Source organism: Rhopilema esculentum, chromosome 17, assembly GCF_057945365.1.
Source record: "Rhopilema esculentum isolate cy_ngs chromosome 17, ASM5794536v1, whole genome shotgun sequence".
Taxonomy (NCBI): domain Eukaryota; kingdom Metazoa; phylum Cnidaria; class Scyphozoa; order Rhizostomeae; family Rhizostomatidae; genus Rhopilema; species Rhopilema esculentum.
The window spans coordinates 861035-886920 of record NC_142831.1 but is presented as its reverse complement, the minus strand read 5'-3'; the positions used below and the strand labels follow the sequence as shown (position 1 = coordinate 886920).

Genomic DNA, 25886 nt, shown 5'->3' with positions numbered 1-25886 from the left:
TAACATTTTTTTATCTTTTCTCATTACTACGACGTAATAGTTTTTATTTTGTAAACACAGGCTAGCCAGTTACAAATTACCTTGTAATAGTGAGATTTGTAATTGTAGTTTTAACAGGAATTCAAAATGAAAAGTTTCCATTATTATTATTATTATTATTATATTTTTTTTTCATGTTTATAGTCATCATTATCATCCCATTGCATCAATCTCCATAGCACCACCCACATCCCCTTACATCACCCACCACCTTTCCCTCCCCCACTTCCATCATCCCATTTTTTCTCCACTGCGCTGCATTCACACCATTCAACATCCACCAATCCGGCACCACCATCTCACATTTCAAATCCATTCACTCGTTCGTTTCATTTACTCTGATGAAGCCCTGTACGCCGGGGCGAAATATTAGTATACTCTTGAATTTAATTTATTTTGAAAATTTATTTCGTGACATTGGATTCTCGTCGTCGTATTGCTTTGTGCCTGTATATAATATGATGATATAAATGATATAAAAGAGAGGGTATTACTTTTAACAACTTGTATGGAAGTAGTAACTATAATGATACAATTATTACAATGTTTTTCACTATTAAAAATATAAAAGTAATAATAGAAAACAATAAATGTGTTGCCAAATTAAGAGAAAATTAATGACATGGATTTTTCAGGCACCTTGCACAAGGAAACATTTCATTATGTACATAAAAAAAATATTTTGACGTTTATTTCTGTTCTCAAAAATTTCTAAAATTCGTTACCATAAAAAATAAGAGCATTATTTTGTAGGTGGTAGAAATTGTCTGAAGGGACAAAAAAAGACAAAAGGGTTGTTCTTTTTTGTGCCCGTGCAGCTTTTTTACATATTGTTGTACAGAATCAGAGCTTTTCAAGCATGCAAAATTTGTCAAGGTTACCTGATAGAAACGTTTGCCAACCTGTCGACTAAAAGCAATATTGAGTGGAAAGGCAATCATTTTGACAGATTTACCAAAGCTACGCTTTATGCATTAAAGGCTCTAGAGTGGCTTTGTTTGCACAGCCCCAGTTTAGAATACCATGTAGTACATGAAATTGGATGTAAGGTATTATGGACGTTCGCCTCCTTCGCAGAAGACCAAAGCAAGGAAACAAATATCAATTGCCCTCTCCAGCACTAAAAAGTCATGGGACAAGTTTAACTCTCGTTAGCATGGCTTGCTGTTAACAACTTCGCTTTTGCGAGTTCTTAAGTAAATCCTTAGAGGGTTAAAAAGGAGAAAGTTAGCAATTTCTTGATTTTCTTGTAAATTTACTATTGTGTATATAAGTTAAACCGTTGGTTATGGAATATGTGGCTTAAAGTCGAATTCAGGCATTGCTCTAATTATTGGTCATTTGTTTGTTGGTATAATGGGTATAATGGGTGGTCAACATAATAGTATCAGCTCCCCTCGGGGAAACTCACTTTGTAGGTGTCTTTTTCTGGGAGGTGGCTTATTTGAGGATTTATGGTATTACAACTTACGTTAACAAGGGCCTTTAGGCAATAAGTGGCATTTTAGCACATTGTTTTCACTAACATTCCAAAAAAGGTTCAAATCTGATTGACTGAGAAAACATTTTCGTAATTGGAACATTTTGACGATCACCCAGACAGTTTGAAATACACAGAGTTGACTGTAATCATAATTTTTCTAACAGAAATCCACTGAACGTATGAAAATGTTATATGTGCTCCAGAACTGTGGCCTAGTCCTGCTTGTGTGATAGTCCAGCTGACATCTACCCTCCTTCATCATAAATCGAAAACCAGCTTTTTCTACGTAGCACAAGGCACAAGTATATCTCAGAAACTTTGACAAAATCAATCCTTTGCAAGCCCCTCGTTCCAGCGAACGTGTTCCCAGTCTTATTATTTGAAGGGGAAAATGCATGTCACTTAGGTCAGCCTCAGTGCAAATAATCAAAGAGACAAATTCTTTTTCGGTTCTGTTGCAAGCGGGTCTTGCTTGTAGATTCTATATATCAAACTCAAAAAAATTTTGCTTAAAGTAAGTATATACACAAAACCACACGGTCGTATCTAACAAGTACAATTTTAAGGTCTACAAGCAATTGCAAACATTCGACTTAACTGACGATTTTTAATCAAATAAGGAATGCTTCAATTTTTGTGTAATATGCAACGCAGAAAGTATTCTAGGGCTTTGATTTGATTCGGACAGCAATTGCGGATGACATAACTTTTCGACAGAAGATCGATGACAATACATCTATTATTGACGAGTGCCTGCCGTATTATAAGTACCCGTAGCTGAAAAAATTTCGTTCTTCATAGTGCAGTGACAGTTTTTTTGCAACTAGTTAAAGATGTTTAAGGAAATCTAAGAAAACAACTATCCATAAACCTAAATAGACGTATGAAGCCTTCGAAAGTGGGCGGGGGGGGGGGGGCATGTATTAAAAATAAGGGCACCTCTGTAGGCAACAAGTAGGTAATTTACCATTGTTTATGAAAAGTGGAGGTGGGGCACGTGCCCCCTGTGCCCCCTGGTTCTTAAGTCTATGCAACTATCAACATACTGAATACAACAATTTAAGGAAAGGAAACACTTAGAGGACGAAATGATGCTTCAGAAATTGCTTCTAGCTACACTGATCAAATTAATATGCTCAGTCTAGATGTTATTCATACTTTCGTGTTGTATTTAACCAAAGTTTCTTAGTCATTATTTTTTCTGTGTCCTAACCTTTCGAAAAGGTTAACGGTTTTTAATCAAAGCAGATAATACGAGGCCAAATATAAGGCGGTAATACGAGGCCAAAACATGAAGGACAAAGGAAGGTGCTGTGAATGAGCAAAAAGATCCAGTTAGAACTTAATAAGCAAATAATAATAGCTAAAAATCATGGTCAAACGGTAATTATGTAAAATGTTTATGAATTTGTTTTCCTTTTAAAGGAAATTAACACGCTTGGCCTAAAACGTGCATCTACTTCAACACAAGAAGTTGTTTATAATGTCTTAACGACATGCATACAGAACGGCCTTTGATTTCACTTTAAGACATAAATGAACCTTTATACAAATATGAATTAATAAACTGCTAACAGGTTCAAATAACATTTATTTCACAGTACTAGATTGCCACAATTTGTACGAAAACTGGCCTGAACAACTGGCCAATAAAAAATACACATATATACCAGCTAGTTCTAATTAAATACTAACATACAGGCGCGCGGATTAAACTTTAAGAATTTATTAAGACTAGTAAACAGGAAATCATTCAACGGTTTGAAGCATCTGTGATTTTGATGCTCCCATTATCAGCAAGCTGCTTTTCGTATTGAAGCAACTGGCCCATAAAGTTCAGGTTTGGTGAGATGGTTGGCCGCTTATCTTTTACAAATCTACAAAGAAGACAAAATAGCTTAATCAGACAATTTAGAAAGCAAAAACAAAAGGGCCTAAAAACCGAGGGGCAATTCACTCTAGCAAACAGCGAACCTCGAGATACATTCGTGTCTCAGAGCGGTTTCGGTAAGTTGTTGTTGAAAACCTCCTCACTTGTGTTTTATGTGTTTTTTGCTAATTTATGTAATTGTTATTTGCATTATGTAATCTTCAATACTTAGATATATAAATTAGTGTTGAGTTGTTATATTAAATGTTATAGTCGCAGGGTTGCTATCTATTTCCATGCTCCCTGCGTCATCGCCATGTCTAAAAATAGTAAAACGTTCTAAAGGATTGCAAGAAATGACTGCAAGGAATATTCTGAGATGCATTTTGAGCTAATCTGAAAGGCGTGGTAGCACCGAAAATTTTGGGCCTCGTCTTTCGTTGCAGTGAAGTTTCCCATGGTTAGCACGAAATAAAATCATAAACAAAGTTCTTGCAATAAGCCCACGACAAAAACATGTGAAGTAGGTTGTAAGTAAAATCACCCACCGATACGCATTGTCAAGAGACAACTGCATGTGTCGCATTACGTATCCTACAGCAATCGTTGCCGAGCGCGATACACCTCCTACGCAGTGGACTAGGACTTTGCCATCGCAGGTTCTAACTCGATCTGAAAAGGGAAAAATAATAAATTCTGCAATATGGCTCACAGTATCACACTGAAATGCTCGAAATAGCTCGAAATAGTTTCTACATAAATGGAAAACAACTTTTATATGTAAGATGGTTACTAAGAAATGGATTTTAAAGAACTGGAAATTATTATCAAACATCTTTTATTGCTAAAATGATGCAGGAGTTACTCGATTTATTAAAGGCCCTTGTGCAACCGGCATGCTTTGCCACTATATTTTCGAAACCATCCTAATATCTTACTTCATGAAAAACTAAATACAATCAATTTTACCTCGTGTAAAACAGCTGCCGCAAAGCATGCTGGTTGCACCAGAGCCTTCAAGCATTTGCTAGATAAGTCTTTTCGAATTCTAGATGATTACAAATTGGTCATGTGCATCGTTTATTCCAGGTTCCAAAACACTTGGTGAAATCATTCTGTATTGTCTGAGAAAAGTACCCCTAAAAATGACGCAACCACGAGCATCACACATACCGGTTAAGTTAACCCCCTCACCCTGTCTCGATTCCCAGGAACAACAGAAGTAGGTCTTACCTATGAAATTAAAAGCTGATTGAAACCAATCGACAATGTTTTCGCTCGTTGAATCGCGGACGGGTATTTTCATATAATGCGTTGTGATAACGTGCGGTGAATCCGCCGCGGTCTCGCTCACGTTCATAACGAAATCAATTCCTATACTTTGCAAGGTTCCGATATCTTGAGAGTCCTCTTCGTTTCCTAAATACAGAAACGGCAGTATCTTTGTCACCGGAATGTTCCTACATGACATGCATGGCGTCGAAATGGACAGTAGATTCCCAGCCTCCTCCTTTCGCTCACAGTGCTTTGGGTAAAGGTTGCCAAATTCAGCGAATCCCCCTAGAAAAGAGAGCTTGGTTTAGAAAAAAGATAATTCTCCTAGAGAGAGGCTGTACTCCTTTTTATAACAGAAAGATAACATTTACCAAGGATTAATGTTTTTAATTCGTGGATAATACAAAGGTCTTATTTCAACATTGATTTTTCTACCATTAAAAAACAAAAATTGCTTATATCAATACATACTAAAATTACTAACAAGCAGTTTTGCATCTCATTTTGGGTGGCACGGTTAATTAGCCGATAAAATCTGCTCTTTTTGTAGACATATTTTCAAATACTCAATCCAAATGTAACCTTATAAAAAAAGTGTAAACCAGCGGTGACTTAATTATGCATTACAAACTTTATATGCAAACAGTTGTCCCAAGTTGTAGCTGTTTATCGACAAAACACCCTGAAAAAATACTTCCCGCGCAACAGTGGTGTTCTGCTGTAAGGGGGTTCTGCCAAGGGAAAATTTAACACCCACAACAAAAGATTTTGAAAAAAACTCCATTTTTTGCCAAGGCCCCCCGGCCCTCCCCCCTTCGTCGGAGGTCCTGTAAAAGAAGGAATCTGAAACCTGTTTAACAAACATCGTTCAAGAATGCAGCATTAAATAACAGAAAGATTAGTCAGCATTCGAATATACCATGTGTGCTTCCGTGAGAAACCTTAAGCCAGCCAGCCAAAGTGGCGAGAATCTGGACTGGACACCACATGTTTAAAGTGAATGTGAAAAACCAAGGTGAAGGCAGCAGTGACAACATTGTGGCTCAAAACAAGGTAGGAAGAAACGTACAAACGGCGCTTAACCCTTGATCCATCAATAGACTGTGGTTTAATGATGACGCAACTTTGCGCAATAAAAGATAACAGGACGAGTCATCGTCTCGAATTACCACAGCCAGCTAAAGTTGGCCGCTGAGTCAGCATCCCCAAAAAGAGGCCGAAGCGCTTGAGACATCCTGTGACTGAAAAGCTTGCATAATGTTTACAAAAATGACGATGCTGAGTTCAGCGTCTTGGGATCTTCGAGACACTAATATAAGGTAAACTCGGATGAGTCATTCACAGCTGCACAAGTGAAAATCTAGCATTATATGTTCTATACTGGAAATGCAATACCTTGTACACTACGTTAAGATAAAACAGTATGGACACTCGAGAATCATAACTGTCTATCACTGTCCGCAAAAAAAGTCGACCCATGTGAGGAAATCTGAGCTTTATTCTCTGCTACGGGTTGGTTTATGGCAGTGTCATTGGAATAGTGGTGATGGATGCAGCCAGTCAGAAAGAGCAGCTTGCTATTTTTGATAAAAGTTGAAAGGAATTCTTTGCGGTTTTCTCAAAATATCAAAGGTAGCGAACGCATACAATTAATCGATTCGTTTACAGTGAATTGAATCTAACGAAAAATGTTGCCAAGACAAAGGTAACACATGAAAGCGAACAGGTTTATCAAACCACCGGGAACTAAAGCCCGTGCAGGTGGGAAAACCCTTATTTTGGGGTGTGAATCTTTCATGTTCAACTTTTCCCCTTATAAATATGAAATAAACGAAATTGTTTTGTCTTTTACTTAAATAATGTTGATTTGGAAAGAGGAATATTCTAGCATCGAGGTCTTCTGCATACGCATTTCATTCCAAACACGGAAAATCTGTGCATTTTCTACCTGCTATGAAACAATACCACGTGACGTGTTCCTTGTATATCGACAATCAAAATGGGATACAAAATATTTCTAATTGATGGTGTCTTACAATAGAATAATAAACGATTACTAACTACTCACTATTACAATGGAATTCAACCCAAATACACACCACTGTACAATCAAACACGTTGCAAGTGTAAAAGATCTCTATAAAGATTTCGTAAGTAAACGCCATGCAATAAAAGTTTCTTTTGAAGTAAGACCAAACAATTATCCAGCGCCGAAAAACAGATTTTCAGTTTGCAAGCTCACAAAAATGCTAATGGTGCGATTGAGTCTCTAGGGAAACTTGCCGTTCAATATCCGTATTTGCTCTACGATATGCACTTCATCTTACGCCCCCTCCTCCATAAGCCCGCATTTTCTCGTTAATTGAAAAATTGAAGCGAAAAAACGCCAAAAACATCCTCTACAAGGCATACCATATACGGATCACCACGCCCCAATATTACGTAGTATTTATCTGAAAACTGTTTCCATTTTTGAAACTAAATACAGGGAAAGGGGCTGAATTGCCTTCATACAGACAAATTGAATTTACATTCTAAAAGCAGGAAAATGCAATAAGTTGAGGAAACTATCGTTGCTCCAGGGCCTAAATGCATCACTCTCTTGTGCGAATATTGCAGTTTATGTTGCATGTACACCATGCACGCAAGACACGAAACGAAAACGTGCAAATCGATAAGCAAAAAGTACCCTGTTCTTCTGCGAAATAACGAGGTCAACTGTAAAAGAGAAATTGAAGCTTGGGGAAATGATCGAAATTACCTTTCTTCTTCTTTGGCTTAAATAACCTCCTTTCGTTGGCAATCATGTCAATTGTTGCACAAAGCTGTAAAGAGCCAGGTTTTGCCCTCATAGTTCTGCAATTCGCTTCCCGGACTGGGAACTTGTCAATATTTTGGAAGCAAATACTCTAGAAACTTAGCAAAGGCGCATATTGTCCTTCCTTGTCATAAAGATGCCTCTGTTGTGATGATCAAATGCGATCAGTTCCTAATGGGATTCACCAGATAAACAGTGCTTTGCCTCTAACTACCGTGCGTGTTTGGATGCAAATGATCTGTCTGTAGCAGGCTGCAAATATTTTAAAGCCCCTCTCATCTCCCACTCGTTATTGAACAATCCACCGTCCATTACGTCATCCGTTCAATATCTGATTCACTCTAGGTCTTGGGGAAGGCCGGACCATATTTTGAGCCGGGGGTCAACATCGAAAAACATGTCTCCTCAAAGCACGGGATTACAATTCAGCTAAAGAATCATCAATGTATCTTTTAAAATGGGCTTCAAAAAACTTTATGCCACCGAACCGAACATAAATCTATAAATTTTGCAGTGAAATCAGGGAAAACTCGCTTAAAACATTTGTTTTGTTCCCCCGTTCAAGTTCACAGTCATGGTTGGTATTTCGACATGACTGAATGACTCATATCCCATTATTATACCTCGACTGAAGCCACACAATAGACGCGCGGAGCCGCGTTTCCCTTCCTTTGTGAACGCGGCAAACACGTTAATCGCATGACGTGTACTATTTATCAAACTCGTTGTTTTCTCCTCCGCTGCTCAAAGACAGGTGATTTGTGCTCCTTCACAGGCTCCATAACTCAAACACACAAAAAGCAAAAAACTCAAATGAAAAAAGCAAAAAACTCAAATGAAAAAAGCAAAAAACCAATTGTTACATCGCATTCATTTACAAAACATTCTGCTTTTGCGAAACAAGACAAAAATAATTTTAGAGTTTCATTTCTTCTGGGGAGAGAGGAGGGGATTACCTCCGACCTTCGGGTGACCCATCGTAGGCCCGTATCAAAAGCTGCACACAGAAGGAGGAGCAATAAACAAAATTAAAAATATTTTAAAGTCATAATTAAATTAAGACTAAATAATCTTCAAATAATTTTTCACAATAGCCTATAAAACTGTTTTGGAATGCTGTTTTAAATTCAACCCGGTAGACAATGAATCCAACAGAGAGTCTTGCTCTCCAAAATCAACAGAACTTTTACTTTCAATTTATAAAAACTGATTACATCATTCAGTTCTGTTAATGGGAAAGCTCACATGAACAGATCAATGGAAGCAGCGAAAACGGGCAAAACTGTCTTTAAGAATTATGGAGTTAGCTAGCCTCGTATAAACAATTCGCGGAAAGAAATCAATGTGACTACTTAATGTTAGAAAAATTTGGGGGCATGCCAAAAAACAGAAGACTAAGGCTACGTTCACACTGCTCCGTATTCGTTTCGCTCCGTTTTCGTTGATGAAGACGCTGTCCGTTCACACTTATTCGTTTTCTTACTAAGAAAAGACAGATATATAAAAATCACCTTCTTGGCACAGGCGCAACATATTTGTTTACCCCTGGCTCCAGTCATAACTTCAAATATCAATAGATACCTTTCAAAAATAATGTAATTTTTGAAATCCCTTACAAGCCAACTTCCTCTATAAATTCCTGGAAGTAATCATAATCAACAGAAAAACCCCAATTAATTGAAATTTAAATCTGTGGAAAATGTGCAAGGAAGTGTACGCGTCTATGAAATGTTAAACATGTCAGACTCAAGTCTCCTCTATTTAGAAAGAAGCGAAACCACAAATACATTCTTTCTTAAACAGAACACATTTTATAAGAATACCGAGGCATGCCAAAAACACGAAGAACGGAAGAGTCAGATTTCAATATCAACTCAATGTAATACTTTGTGCAAACAAAAGTAACATGCAGAAATGTTATTTAGTGATCCTAGAATCGTTTTCTAGTACGTAGTTGTAGGAAAAATCAATGTGAGCACCCGAGCCTTAAATTAAACAAAACAAAAACAAGGCATAAATTATCTGATTCCCATAAAAAGAGTTATTGCAAATGCGAAAAATATTTTTGACACAATCGTTTTCTAAGAATTCAAAGCAGCCCGGTTCCTACAGCAAAAGTCTCTTTCGTGAATATCTTGAATGAACCCAACGACATTGTTAGATCTGCCCATGAATCTTAGAAAATTTTACCCACAAAAACGTAGCTAATTTTGCACAAGGCTTGAGAAGTTGGGTTGATTGCTGAGACATTATGGAAACCTAAAATCTTGGCCACAACAGTTGCAACAAACACCTGAACATATACAGGGAGCAGGTATACACAGTCAAACATGGACCCCCTTCCAACCATTCAAAGTTCGTACTTTAATAGCAAAGATATCACAGTTGGGAAGGGGGATGTGTCTGCAAAATCTCAACACCATCTCTCCGGTATTGTAGATAAGACAAATTCTAGGGACACGTCAATAGGAAACTTTTGTGCAACCATTCCTTTTAAAGTTATGGAGTTGATGGGTTCCACCGTCCATATCAGATCCAGCCAGTCAAGTAAAAAGTCTAAGTTTAATGTCTTTGAGCGACAGGTATAAAGGGTCTTAATGAAATCATTGAAATGAGTAATATTCCAGACCAAACCAAAAATCATTGCTAGTACAAAATCACTGTAAAACAATCAGACTGGCCACGATCAACTCTGACGCGAGTACACGACAACACATGACGAATGTCTAGAAGAAAGTAGGTAAGAAGCCATAAACATATGTCAAAATGATCCCAATCTTTAGAGCCTGGTTGCAGAATTATATTCAACAGCTAGATAGCAGCGGTTAGCTTGTGGCAAAGAGTCTGAACATTTCAAAACAACAGCTAATTTTCTATTGAAGGGTCTGTCAAATTGGTATTTGAAATGGTTATCATGATGTTTAGAAATTGACATTACGATGTTCGATATATGACATCATACGTCAGTACCGTGTCCCTAAGTAGGTTGACCACACTGTATCCTAATTACGTCAACCTTGCTTCCATTCACTTTACTTTGTGGTGTCACTCCAGACTTTGATATTTTACAACCCCAATTCAAATCTTCCTCCACTCAACTTTTTTTGCCTGCAACTTTTCCCTCAATAAGCATTACTTGTAGTGTCCGTTTACTATAAGGCGGCTAAGGTAGACTGCTTGATAATTCTCCTTTGACACCAGCTGCTCGTACTATCTGCATTCTAATTCTCATTATCCCTCACGTGTCTATTGTTTATTCCAATGCCTTGTCTTACGTTTCTGCTTTATACAAGAGAACAGAAAAAACTCTACTGTCTCTCTGCTTCTCTGTGTAACCTCCACTTACCTAACCTTATCCTTTCCTGGTATGAAATTTCCTTCGCAGTTAAAAAGCAATTAATTTGAATTAAGGCAATACGGACTGCTTTGAAACCTCTTTCCAAATTCTGCTCTCAAATCTTCAATGTTATTTAATTAGATGAGCACAACACACAAACCTATCGACCTGTTCAAGTTATTTTGCACCCGTGCATATCTCTAAAAACATTCTATATCAAGCAAATGATAAAAAAATTGTCCAAGAACTTCCTGCATTTTCTTCGAAGCCATTTTTGAATGAATTGTACAAAGTAGCGGGGCAAACGGCACGTGTGCAAGGCGTCCCCTGGTTTCTTCGTCTCCGGGAGACGCGGCCCGGGTATACTTTCAAAGAGTGCTAGCGTTTGGGGGTGATTCTACTTAAGATACCTACTGCAGAAAAAATGACACATCGAAAGGTAGAGTACAGTCATTGGCGTGCTTTGAGTTTAGAGCAGACAGATAGTTGTGTCCCCCTTAGTGATAAAAAGTGTACCCATGGGTTGAGAAAAAGAAGGCAAATTAGTTACACATAAAATGAGACACCAATGTTTCAGATCTAACTATAACATAAGTAGCCGTAAGATAACCATACCTTGAAGAAAAAACACTGCCTGGAATTGCTCGTATAGTTTCTTCGCAACGAGGCGCAGAAAATGCTCTTTGGGCACCGCGGCAAGATCAGTTGTACTTTGGTCATATACAACAACCTTGTCGCATGGATCACCCTTGTAGTTGGAATTTCTCAGCAAATCCAGTATGGTGAGCTTGTTCTGCTCTAGTCTCTTTCGGATAAGCTTTGAAGACTGGATATTAATGGACCCCAACACATGACAATCATTATACTCCAGGAAGGATCTACTGTCAACAAGAAGAAGCTTTTCCAATTTACCATCAAGCAGACTGGCCAGCTCTGAAGCCTGGAGGCCGGAGACCTGCAGAAGGAATGTAATTTCAGTCAGAAAATGGCACGACTAGCATTCCCAGAAGGGCATGACTATCTAGATTATCGAGTGTCTATCTAAATATTGAGTTGAGCTGTTTGTTGTTAAAAAAAGTTGAGAATGACAAAGATAGTAACATAACAAATATAGCAATTTTGATAAAAAAAACCAAACGCAAAATTTTATCGATGTGAAGTAGGACGAGAATTGCATTTTGATATTTTGTCTTTGACAGTCAACTTGCTTTAAAATTGTATTAAAAATTCGCACATGAAAACCTCTATTATTTAGAACCTACAGCCTGAAATTTTTTCCTCAATAAAGAAGAATCATTTATGACTGATACCGTGATACCCTTATCAGGTTCTTATAAAGTGCTTCGTTAATTAATTTGGAAATAAATTCAAACTGTGCATCCATAAACCTTAATTCTTGGATTCCAAAACCAATGCATATGGAACTATGGTAGGTGTTAAAAATCTTTCTGTTGTTCTAGCTTGTGTTATCAATGGGTTGTTTCTCATATCGCATGATTCATTTTACCAAATTCAGATGACAACAGAAAGACGAGACGTTTTTCGGTTGCCAGAGGGCTGTAGTCAATTTAAAAAACGTAACATAACTTAAAAAAGTGGTTAACTTGGTATGCGATAAACAAGTGTCATTAGTTCTATAGATGTAAAGTCCCGTTCAACAATAAAAACTGATAGTAACAAAAGCATAATAATGATAATTTTACAGACAGTTATTCCAAATTCTTCAAAATAGGTTCGTACATACATACATACATAAATACATCATTAACTTTGTAAAGCAGTTTAAAAAATGGCATAAATATATTGACTGGCATAACGCAAGAGGAAGATCTGCAGGAGACAAAAATTATCCATCGAACATTTTGAAAAGACCTGAAAAACCGGTTTGCTGATGACTATGGACAACCTAGGAGAAGAGAATAAATCCACCCCAAAAGACATAAACACTTTGTTGATTAAAAAAAACTTGTGTTATCGGCTACATTTGTCTTATTAAAATCTTTAGGCCTCAAATATCCACTGCTTTGTGGTATTTGCTTTAAAATTTTGATAACTGGATGGAGCTAAAATAACCAGGTTCACATGTGCGAGTTTTAACTACATTAAACAAACAATGAAAAGCTGAAAGGGTTTTCTGTAATTTTTTCCCTGGGATGACAGGAACTTTGCTTAATCTTCTAGCTGTGCTGTTCAAAAAATATTCCTAAAATGGTACTTGAATCTCACTTTAAAATAATAGTGGTTAGGTCACATGCGTGAGAATATTTAACAGGCACATTATCATTCTCAAGAAATTGTTTTTATACTACGTAATTTGTATGGACGCTACTGCTGTAAAGTTGAATAAATCCACATGTTGATGCCTCGTTTTCAATTGCAACTTAAATCAAGTCACGGAAAGAAGTGGGTCAGGTTCTCACTATGCAAATCTAAATCGCTATTGTTATTGCAATAGCCGACGTAGAGCCTAAAACATTTATCAGCTAACATTTTTGCTAAAATATGAACCATTTTTTTGCTTATGAACAAATTTCATTCGTGTAAAGTTTCTAGCTTCTTTTCGAAACAAAATCAGCAATAACGAATTTTTGCGTAGCTCTGCATGATGCCCTATCAGTCATTTTTTCACAAGGCATGCTCAAACCTACCAAGTCACGCGCATTCTGCGTGAGACACAAGAACTTCGGTCCTTTCTCACGCTCACACGCATCAAAACAGAACTCTCACGCATTTTGCAACAAACATCTTGGTTTATTTAAATTTTCAATTTTATTCCAAATCCTAGCAAACAAGATATGTTAGCACGATAACAGTGACTAGATGACTAGATAACAAAAATCCTAATAGGTTAAGTGTTCTTACATTTATTGGCAAGCCTACACAAATAGCAGGTTAGCTTTTTTGCGACTATGACACATTGTGGATTGATTGCAAATGTAAAAGAGGAGCATAATATCCCTTAAGTTAGAGTTTCAATTCAGAAGATCGGAATCGGAGCGGTTAGAGCGGATTTGGGGTTGCAGTTACACTACGATGCTCCGCTTGCTTGAACTTGGAAAAATTTTCAAAAATTAATTTGCGCGGGGGGGGGGGGGCGGCAATTAGGCACCTAAGAGTACTTTTTCTTGTGTGGGTGGCAGTCAGGATTCGTTCTGGACCAAACATTTTCCTTTCCTTCTAAAAAATCTCACTCATTCTCAAATTGAAACTTGACAGGTCTGCATTCTTCAAACGCACGTGAATTCATACTATACTAATTTTTGATTATCTATTTCAGTAGATCTATGAAAGGTCACAGTTTGCATGCACATGAAAATGATATTTTTTGTGCGTAACTTCATGACGATAAACAACTGTGCTCGAACGTGTGAAACGTTGCCCCTATGGGGGCCACACCGCAAATCTACAGGCACACCGGAACCGGGGAAGACTGGGGGCTATAGCCCCGTCACTTTTTCCTGAACTGTGAATATCCAGATAGTGGCATCAAAGATTATGGGGAAAAATTACCATAAAACTTTGCAAGTCTAGAGCCCACCCCCCACCAAATTTTGCTCCGGCGTCCCTGATATAAGGCTACATTCATACATTCATACATAACATTACAACATTCATACAGCTAGAATTATTAATTAATGTGACAGACAGTTGTTTTCACTGACAGAAACCAGAATTCATGTAAAAAGCATTTTACGGTCGAACCTTCTGGAACATCGATTTCCTGCTTTCATATTAATGGAAAAACAAAACCTGCCCATAACATATCTTAAATAACATATTGGGTCTCTATGGTTCGAATATAAATAAATCATTTTATTTAAAAGATGAAAACTGTGCATGAAGATTTTCAAAGTGAATAGATGTGGAGAAAAGACGCCTTTGAGAGCCTCAAGCATTTAATTCGTAAGTCGTTTTCTTTAGACAGACAGAAATAGCTTCGTTAGTTTCGATATGGTGAGTACGGTTTTATAAAATAGATAGGGTTCAAGCAATTATTCCCATAACAAAGGGGTGGTTGTATCTTGCTTTCAACAAAGAAATGTAACCGGTGCTAAATAGGAGGCCATTTGACCCAGCTCCTACGTAGCATGTTAAAAAGGCTCTTCTATCTATTTCTTTGATAACGTCTTCATTGATGAATATATCAGCTTGAAAAAACGCGGCCTCCTTTCCCTCCGTTAAGGTCATCATAAATACGAAGGTGCAATGTGTCTTGCATAAATGCATTATTTTCAAAGAATTTAAGATAAGATCTTTGCAAAAAGTTGTTTTTTAAAAATCTCTAACTATTGCCAAATTCCCAAAGTGTGTTTCCAGCATTAAGAAGACAATTCTCTTTAAAAAAATATCGGGAGACCTCGCTAGAAGACCATAACAAAATTCAACACGGATCTCAAAAACTGGAGGCAGCAAAAACGACCGCGACGGCCAAAGGTAACATTCATGGGGCATTGATTAAGAATTGGATATTAAAGGTTAGTATCGTACCTCACTGTTCATGTTCATCGAGATGCAGTCTTTCAAAACTGATTCACCAGTCCACCTAGACTGCCAACGTCTCTTCAAGAGGCCATCACAACCACTGGCCGAGGCACTTCACCTGTCGTCAAAATATACAAGTTCAAAGATCTTGCGAAACCCCAAAAAAGCTGAAAACTTGCTCTACGGTCAGTTGTAGGTTTACATTAAAACAGCGTTATACAATTACAAAGGAATTAAGTCCTGTCCCAAGCAGCTTTTAGGCAGGAGGCTCTTCTACAGCGTGTGATTTTTTCCCACTTTGTACACACATTTTAGAATAATTGCGAGAGATCTTCATAAAACAGCGAAGAGAGGTGAACAAATATGGGAGAAGGCCAGTTGGTTACGCAGGTGAATAGCTGACCTCATTCTGGAGCACAACAAAATTGCTGCAATCAGTTTCAGTTCAATCTTTTCGCATAATACAAAACACCAAAAACGAAAAATGGGTCGACAAATGGGTTTCATCACAAGCTTATCAATTCAAGTGAAAGCTAACTTTAAGTTTAGAGTTCATAACATATTCTTTTAACTATAGATATTTACAAATAAATAACATAAAACGATATATATTTCAAGTTATACTATATATTTATAATATAATATATAACCCTGACCTACTGAAATCTGAATAAATATATATGGTGATATGGCTCTGATGACGATTTATAAAGCCGAAACAGAAGAAATAACTGCCTTGGCTACAATGAAGATCTCCTGGGGAAGCTTGAAAATTCAAAAGTAACCAACAATTTCATTGAGTCGTTTGGCTCATTGGAATGATCGTTGTTTTCAGGTAGAAAACTGTAGTCGGGTTACGACCAAGTGCTGTATCAGCAGTTGGACAGCATCCTTATGACATTGATTTCCTCCAGTCAAAGCCTTGGCATACCTAATATATCTCAATCTTGAGCTAAACATCCGATTGCCTCCACTACCTATCGCACAGAAATTCTTCTTCGCATTGCTGCCGGCTGCAAAATGTTCCTAGAACAAGGCCGTTAGACCTGGTCTCACAACTCTGTCTTAAACTTTCTTGCTACTTCCCATAGAGTCATAGATGATTCCTTTCTCTTTGCCGATTTACCTTGATTTCCTATATCATCATATATAACTGGCGACAAACTTCGCCCTGACCTACTCTTAAAAACGAGCGAAAATACCCTATATATCTTAGAATTGCCTAGCAGCATATTATATTATTATCTGGATTCGGAAAGGGTTCACATTTTTTTCATTGCATTCTTTTCAATGGCCATACTTTTCTAGTTTTAGCAAGCTAAATCGCACACACAGGTTTCAGTGTGCACACTGGTATGAAATCGCTCATAGTTGGTTTAGCCATCCCTCATCAGATGGCTTGCAATATCATAATATGAAGAACAAAATGAATCCGAGTTTAAGAAAAATATATATTGTCAGCAAGCAAAGAAACTGCCTACAATAATTCTGCATTTGTTTATGATAATTATCAAGAAGCAAGGGGGGCAACCAGGTACCGCGCAGCCATTGGGCTAGCAGTGGCTATAGCCCCGACCCCACTTTTTTGCAATTAAAGGTCAGATAATTCTTTAGAATATTTACTCTAACTCAAGTTTGGATAGTTTACTCTAACGGATCCTAAGAAGTAACAGTTCTTAATGTTAAAGAGCCCTTTTTGTTCCTTTTCTTGGTGTTTTATCTTGTTTAATTATATGATGTATTTTCTAACTTGGTTAGCTTGGTGTTTCATTGTCCACAAGCTGATTTTATCTTATTTTACAGTCATTTATATCTTCTCTGAACCAGACTGTTTATAAAAATTCAGTAAATATTAGGAAGTATTTTCCAAAAGGGGGAATTTGCGGCTTTCTAGAGGGCATGTCCTCAGAAATTTTTTTGTCACACCATTTTCAGCCCCCCATCACTTTTAGACTGGTGCAAAGTCCCTGGGGACAACTTGCTATTGACAAAAAGATGTTGCAAGAAACATTTGTAGGCTACCCACCCTTAAAAATTTTCATAAATAAAATTTAATCAGAGTCCATTTCACAAGGGGTGTTTGTCTTTAACTTGATTCTCTTCAAGTTGATATTAGTTTGCTAATTGTTATGGTCTCTTGTGAGGTGCTCCTTTGTGATTTTCTTGTACCTATTCTACAAGAATCTGTGCAATGCTGTGGAGCAATTTGCCCCTCTGGGGTTTTTGGGTTTATGTAAGGTGTGTGGTTTCTATTTCCGTGGTTGAACTAGGGGTGCTGGGCGAAGCCTTATTATAAGAGTGTTGTTCACTTTTTTCCATCCCACACACCCACATTTTGTTTTTTTCAGTATGACTCTAACAGTTTTTTTAATGCAGCATAAAAACTTCTTATACCTTTGGGTATCTTTTATGCTATTGTTGTTGTGGAGCTTTTAGGTGGGACTGGTGTAACATCTTATAGTGCATAGTAGGGAAAAGCTACTTTTCTTGTCCATTCCCTCCTCACCATCATTTGAATTTTGGGTGTTTGTGTAATTTCCTTCAGTAACTACTTCTTGTTGGAGGTTTATGGCATATTGAGCAAATTTCGCCAATGCAGCTATGATCTAACTTGCTTACGATGATGTGGAAAAAAAGCCTCACAACTTACTTCCATATGGCATTTTTCCCTGCAAATTGCATTGTAACTTCTGTCACGGGTTAAAAAACTAAACTACCTAAAAGTGTCTATACGATGAGGCCAAAGATATATTTGGTTAAAATGAGATAACTTCTTGTAGTCTCTATTTGAATCTATTTTTGCAAGTTTTTATTTATTTATACAAGATTTCAGGATGTATGGCTATCTCATTGTTACTTTAAACAACAATTATAACAGTTCAAATCAATTACCAATGTTATCAGGGATGGGTTAACCAGGGGTGCAGGGGTGTGGGGGTGTAACACTCCCCCAATATTTTCTTGTTCTTCTGCAAATATTTCTTTGATCCAGTAAAAAACATTGTTTGGTATTCAGTAGAAAAAAATGATGCAAAAAAGGTGCTTTATTTATCTTATTATCTTTTTTATCTAAAAATTTAAAACTGAATTTTAAAAATAGGCGTCTCCATCAGTTTTGTGTCACAGCTAAGGTGTAACACTAAATCCAATTTTTATCCCCCCCTTATCTATGCCAATTGTCCCTGAATATTATTATAAAAGTGCAATCGATAGCCTTTGGCAGCACCAGCTACAGTGCTGCAGGGATGGGGATAAAATAAAAACATTTAGGCCACACCCATCTTACTTTAAGTAGACAATCTTTTACAATCAGAGAATGCCAATTTTGCCAATAGGGAATGCCAATAATCAAAAAATCACACTGCAAAAAATATTATGCCCATTTCCTTGTCGAATCTAGGACAAATACATAACTAATCCTGTTTGTGATTATATCCTCTCCCCACTTGCCCCATGATACAATCATTGGTCTATCAGCCAGCTGAAAAAAGCTACAGGTACCAACAAATGCATAGCCTTAAATTATGACTTTATGTTTGTCTCACTTCTACAGACTGGTAGTTGGAAACAGGTAAAAATTTTGCACATACATTTCCCTTTTTTCCCTGAATAGAAACACAAACACCTTTTCATGATGACCTTCTATCAAATTGTCATCTTGCTCATCCTGGGGGACTGGTGATATGCTTGCTTTTCAATGTATTCCCTGAACCCCTTTCCTGGACACCAGGGACGCCTGCACAAGATTAGGGCAGGAGGGGCAGTGTTGGTGCCCAGGGCAAATCGTTGAATTTTTCTGTTGATATAATCAAGCATTCCTAGGTGGGACAGGGGCGAGGGTAGGGTAACATAATAAAATATTAACTTGAAAATATGCCACCCATACAGAAACATAAAGAAAATTTTGATGAAATTATCCATAAATGAAAATAGTTATTAAATGGCCTTATCACTATTCACAATAATTGGTTTTACAAAAATCATGGCTGTTATAAATGGACTGGTTGTAAAATTTTGATTGCCGATATATCTTCCTTAGGTTCCTGGAGTTCTTCTGAGGGTACACATCTTTTTTTATCATATATTATATTTGCCTCTTGTGGCCAACCTTGTCACAGACAATCTTTTCGTTCTCTGCATTTTTGTGCTGGTGTTATCATCTTTCTAGTATTTTCTAATAAATATTAACACAACGAGAGTAGTCAAAGTGGTCATCATATTTCAGGGCACTTCTTGCCCCCTTTGCCCCTCTTTGAAGAGGGCAGGAGGGGCAGCTGCCCCCCCCCCTGTGTAGGCGCCCCTGCTGGACACCCAGGAGAAAACAGCCCCCTCCACATCTGCACCTTTCACTGACCTTGGAGATGTCAACTTGGCCACTATCAATAAATTATTTGAGTTGCAATTTCCATGTTTTGTTACCACAGAAGCACTGGCATGGTTTTTAGGTTCACCAGTCAATAGTGCATGTAAAATGAATTCATAATTATTTTTAAATGGGGGACTGTGTGGAAAAAACCTTGTTTTTTGAAGAGAGCCTTTGCATGCAAAGAGGTTCTACAGTTCTCTTAAAGCATACAATCTTGCATTTTTATCAAAAATTAGAGTCTGCAAGGCAATACTTAAATGTACCGGCTTGGCAGGGCAGGGCCATGTGACAGTGCCAGGGGGAGTTAAATTCCAGAGGATAGCGATGACATGTTAATTCTATCGGCTTTTTTCTAATTTGAGTTAGGTGTTGCATGGGTTTGGCCTTCCGAAGTCACATTTATCATTTTTTAGAGATAATTTTGTGTTGTCGGAGGCTGCCTGCGTGGGGAAACACCAACCAACATTCGTTCTTTGATAAGCAAACTTTGAAATTAGAGAAAGAGTTGGAGAAAAATCCCTTGAAATTAGGCACAGGGTACAAGTACATAGTAACTATCAATGAAAAAATTAATTAGCTCTTTGTCTTAATATATATCTCTTAATTTTCCATTCATTGGGGGAGTTTACTTAGGCCCTCTAAGCTGAACGCGCTCTTACAAGGAACTTATACGTCGAGGTCAAAGCAAAAACGTAGTAATACGCCCTATGCAAAAACTAGGGCAAATAATACCTTTTCATGCATTGTTTGAGGCCAGTCATACAGGAAATATGCACTCTAGCAACAAGCATCGTAAACTATACTCAAAACATTTCAAGGTTTTACGGCGGTTGTACTGCCCTCCTTTTGAGAAGCCGATTCTAAATTTAGAGATGATGTAATGGAGCTATTTTCGTGTTCGTGTTTTTTCTTTGGTGGCTTCTGGCTGTCGACTTTTTGAATAAAACAGTGATGTGTAAATATTGTATATACTGCAGGAGATGATTGCAGAAATACAGCAGGATTGCGCAAATTGTTATACAAGTACCAAAATTTCCGAAAACGAGTTTGATACCCTGAACAACATATGATTCTCCGTTTATGACTAATTCTTTGTTTAAAATATTTACGTTGGTAAGTTCTCTTTAACTTTCATGAGAATGCTGAACAGATTTCAGATTGCTACCAACGTACGTTGGCTCGCATATGTTCAATATATCAGTCAAATTTTCCAAAATTCACTTCACCTGCTCCTTTGCAGTTCGCTGAGTGGCTCTTTTTGCAAACTGCATAACCAAAAAGTGCCCTTGAATTGCTCTAAGAAGATTGAAATTTTCTCTAAGAAGGTCCAGTTTTGTGAACCACCCCTGGGCCCGAGCTGCCTCTCGACGGCCCTAGGTTTAGGGCGCTCTCGGTGTTTCCAGTTTGTGAAAGCAATTAGTAAGACATAACAAAATTTTAAAATTTTTAGACAATTGCAAGAAGGTGAGATGAATTTTTAGGTAATCTAAAGGGCATGGTCCCAAAAATTTTTCTGCTCGTTTACCGCGCAAAGGGCCTTCTCTTTCGATTCTGCCGCAAGGCCTCCGAAACCTCTCGGCACGCACTGCACACAACTAAGCCAGAATATGATACCTATATCATTATAGCCAGGCTTTAGCCTCCCTTTATGGTTGATGTTGGGGTGAAAAGAATTTCGAGAATGAAGTTTGACTGTAGTCTTGATTCAAATGTATTTTTATGAGTGTTGCCTTCATTTCCGAGAGTCCTTAGGACCTAGCAACGCAAAATTTCCCTTGGGTCTACGCCCATAGAACACCGACCCTCTCTCCCTTGAGCGGGTCTTCACCTTCAACCAGGCTTCGTCATTGGCTAAACGACAATTCCCGATCTATTTCATCAGCAAACTTTGACACCCCAAGGTGCCCTTTCTGCATCTCCAGCCCCTGCCGCATCATGAAGCTTGCGGCGCTTCTAATGAGTAGCAGAAGGCTATGACTACCCCCATGACGTTCAAAAGAAAAGTTAAAGCTAAATACAATTTTATAAATTACTACTATAAAAAAGTGAAACTTTACTTGGCTTTAAGAGATTTTGTGGTGGTTGCATGCATATGGCTAGATTTCGAAAATACATCAGTCAAATCGACCAGTTGAGCGGATGAAACGTAAGGTAAATTCGAGTGTGTTCGAGTTCAAGTCATCAGTATTCATCACCGTATTAAAATAGCTGTGTCAGTACATTGTTTGAAAAATTGGTAACTTGGACAAATGGCCGTAATAATTCAACAATTCAAGTGAGAAGATCTCTTCACTAAACGTGAAAAGAAGGGCAGAGCAACAAAAAGTACTCAGTATCCTAAATGCAATCGCTCGTTGGGCACATTGGGTTCACCGTACCCTGGGTACCAGAGCCGCAAAAATTTAACGGCAGAAAAAATAATGAGAGCTGCGGAGGCGAATGAGAGAGAAGAGGGTAGGAACTTCCCTCTTCTTCCTCCTTCGTCTCCGCAGTTGCTGCCGTTTTGCTGCCGTTAAATTTTTGCGGCTCTGGTACCCAGGGTAGGTTCACCGTATCCTTAACATTGTGCTTGAATTTGTGGAGGTTCAACTTGCTGAGACCAACCTTAGTTGAATAAGATATAATAATCCAATTGGGTCGTGAATTCTAAAGACAGATTTTGCAGGGGGGCAGATTTTAGATAAAAAGATTTTTTTAAAACAGAAACAGAAGGTGCAAGTCTCAATTCTTGGTCAAGCTTGTTCCATTCGGATAAACAATTGGGATAGAAACTAGATTTGAATTTTTCTGTCCTTGCCTTTAATGGTACAATTAAGGGTCTGGACCAGAGTAAACAAGGCAAATTATGAATTGGGTATATATTACGTCTTTTTCAGCGTACCAAACTGCTTTTATATTGTGAATCTCAGCTTTCTATGAATATCAACGTTCTCCGTTTATGACCAATAATACAATTAGGGATCTGGACCAGTATGCCTCTGTCTAAAAATGAAACTCAGGGGCTAGATATGAATTGGGTTTATATCACATGTTTTACAGCATATCACAGTTTGGTCCATGTATCACAATTTGCACTTTTCTTCTGCTTATCTTCCTCACTTTTGGCCCAGGAGAGCAGGGAAAGTCTTGCCCTGGTCACTGCGTGCTAGTGGCAAAGCAACAATCGCAATTTGGAGTCTCTCATATTGAACGTTAAAATATTTTAGAACAAGTATACTTTCCTAGAAATAATATCATGTACTCCTTTTTTGGCCCAATATACACAAGCAAAAAGACCGGGTCAAACAAAAATTTTATATGAAAAACAGCTAAAACTTAGTACTATGCTTTACTGTAAAAGTTCTAAGACCGTATATCCTCAAAATAACCGGGCGCTTAGCTGATCAGCTGATCACAAACTATGATAAACTCAATATTTTCATTAGAATAATTCGCTTAGATTTGAAAATTTTGTAAATTAAATCTGGTGTACATGGAGAGCTGACTTAAGTTATCTAAAGTTTTAGATCTTTCAAATTCTAACAAATAGATCGATTGAACATGGTTCGTAGGGGATCTAGTCATTATTAATATGTGATCATACAATGATGATAAAGCCAAAGGTAAGTTTCTTTATTTTTTACTTTAATTGTTGAAAAAGCATGGAAGAATGCAATAGTAAAGTATACAAGGATGTAGGACTTTGTAATGGGTTGTCACCCTAGTCTTATCAAAAAGTTAAATTGCAATGTAGCCGTTTCAACACAAGGCTCCGATCTTGCACCGTTTTTATTCCTGATCCTTATCAGTAAAATCAGCCACAAATCTAAGTGTGGCATCAAATCATTAGCTTAAATAATAGCCTATTATGTTTTGATCTTTGTTGATAATTTACAAAGATAATTTTACCAGCTGATCAACCTGTCACTGTTTAATTCTTGAACTTGTGTTCTGTGGTGTAGCCAGGATTGGAAGATTGGAGAGGCAAAGAGGAGTTCTACAGCAGAGGGTCCGGGGGTCCGGGGATTTACCCCCGGCAAAAGTTTTGCTAACTACACCCATAAGAATCGGGGAAAACGCCCCATTTTGTAAATGTGGTTGGAAAAGCTATGGCTATTCTACATGGCAAAGGTTGACAAATCAAACACAATAACCGTCATATGTAGCTTTTCTACAACTGTCTATTTCCTCCACCATTCCTCTAACATTTATACTCTGAATTGTGTAGGGCGAGGAAGCTCTACGTGTAAAAACTGATTTCCCAAAGTTGTTAGCAAATGCCTAAAAATAATAAACAGTGTTCAACAATTTTAAACTTAGTCCGATCTCCTTGGAGCAAAATCTGTAAAGCCCCCGACAAGCATTTCAGAATCCAATTTTTCAAGGATTGAAGCGCTCTAACTTCTATTTTATAGGGAATGTCTAAAGAACGTAAATTACTTTTTATATAAAAACTAAAATGAGGGGAAATTGTAAAACATTCTGTATGGGTACAGACGAGGGTCCTCGGTGAGGGAAGCAAGCACAAATGCTTTGTGAATATTTCTTCGTTTAAATACGTTTCAAAATATTTCTTACAGTGGTTTACTTACAGTCTTTTAAAACAATTTAATTTTGTCTGAAATATTAACTTCCGCCTCCTAAAGTACTATTTCTATGGCAGATTTGCACTTTCTCAGACATCAACTTTCTGAGCATCGAGGGGCGGAGAATTATTCTGCTAGAAATCATGCATTTTGAACACTGAAATAGAATACATCATTTGCGAGATCGCCGCTAGCATACTTTGCCCAACACCTAAAAACATCTTCACGCTTTTGGCGCCAAATTTTTTTTCCTTTTAACTTAAAGTAAAATGCTGTATGAGAGTGTTGTTGAAATATTTTTCCTTTCTCATTTCATTTTCCTACTCAAAAACCCTTTTCAAATTATGGCGGGAAATGAATCACGTGACACCGTGACGTAGATTGTGATGATTTGTTATTGCTGCTACTGGTATACAGTGCAATATTAGCGTTTACAACACGTTTCTAAACGAATTCAGTTCGTCTGGACCTGTCGCGTCGTGTTCCGTAAACTCTCTATTAATTACAGGAAAATTCCGAGTTATCACAATGTACGTAATAGGGTCACGTGATAAAAAGCAAAATCGCGCCCCCTGCACCCCCTGATTAGAATTTTTTGTTCTAAACCAGGAAAAGCTTACTTCTAAAAGATGATCTATAAGTTAATGAAAAGAAAAGATAAGGTGAAAAGTGTGTCACTTGTCCTTTAAGGCCCAAGCTAGTTGTCAGTTGTCTAAAAGTTATCAGTTGTTTAAAAGCTTTTCTTGAGAGTGTAACTTCTGATTCCGTTCAAGAGGGCACCGTTTCATGAAGACAGGCTGAAAAATATAAAAACTAAAATGTAGTAACAAATTAACCAGGGGTCTGAGACAGTGGTGATTTTTAGGGGGTCCAATAGGGCCATGCTTCCAGGCCCCGCAGATGTTTTTGGCCCCGGGCCTCGCATTCCCTAAAACCGCTGCTGGTCTGAGCATATCAATGGTTCTTATCATCGACTGCTTTTATTTTGAGAGTGTCACTTCTAATCAATAAAAGGGGGATATAACAGAAATTGCAGAATGGTCGGGGACATGTGTCCCTGGGGCCCTTTGGATCCTATGCCACAGTAACCAAGGTTCGTGTTAAGTTGCTGTATGGGCGCCACAAAATTTTGAAATGAAAATATAATATATTGCAGGGGTGCCGTCCTAAAAAGTTAAGAAGGGGGGCTGTGTTGTAGGCAAATTCAAGATACCACACCCATGACAACACCGTTGTCACACCACACCCAATATACTTGCATTTGTGTTAATGACTCTCCGTTATGTACAGAAGTCATTCAAACTATTCGATAACACAAAAGACTGATAAGAAATTGCTCATTAATGAGGAGGGGCTGAGCCCCCAACTTGTTAAGGGGCTGAGCCACAGGGCCACTTTTCTCGCTAACTATAGGTATCAAATCCCCCTTTTAGATATTAAATAATTAACCACCCTTTTTGCCCCCCCCCTCACTTTAGAATCAGTGGCGCGGGCCCTTATAAACATTCAGTAGAAGTATTTTTTCAGTTTTATAATTGTGACCGTTTATAAATCAACCGTTTTCAATTTTGACTGACATTTTTCATGCCCGCTCTTACTTTCAGTTTACCTGGCCCCCCTTAAAGGGTAGAAAAATTATTGATGGCCCCAC

At 37.8% G+C, this 25886-nt stretch overlaps 1 protein-coding gene across 2 annotated transcripts; it reads right to left on the bottom strand.

Moving 5' to 3' along the window:
- Window positions 1–1961: 1961 nt before the first annotated feature.
- On the bottom strand, window positions 1962–20526 carry LOC135696416 (dual specificity protein phosphatase 16). 2 transcript variants are annotated; one of them, XM_065215801.2, is made up of 6 exons: window positions 20403–20526; window positions 15311–15422; window positions 11438–11777; window positions 4626–4952; window positions 3941–4064; window positions 1962–3399 (listed from the first exon to the last, which is right to left on the bottom strand). In XM_065215801.2, exons 2-6 carry the CDS (start codon window positions 15326–15328, stop codon window positions 3276–3278), a joined length of 933 nt encoding a protein of 310 aa, XP_065071873.1. In that variant the 5' UTR covers window positions 15329–15422; window positions 20403–20526; the 3' UTR covers window positions 1962–3275. The 2 variants fall into 2 exon arrangements, with proteins under 2 accessions (XP_065071873.1, XP_088969491.1); XM_089113365.1 differs by lacking the exons at window positions 11438–11777; window positions 15311–15422; window positions 20403–20526 and adding an exon at window positions 7429–8377.
- Window positions 20527–25886: the final 5360 nt, after the last annotated feature.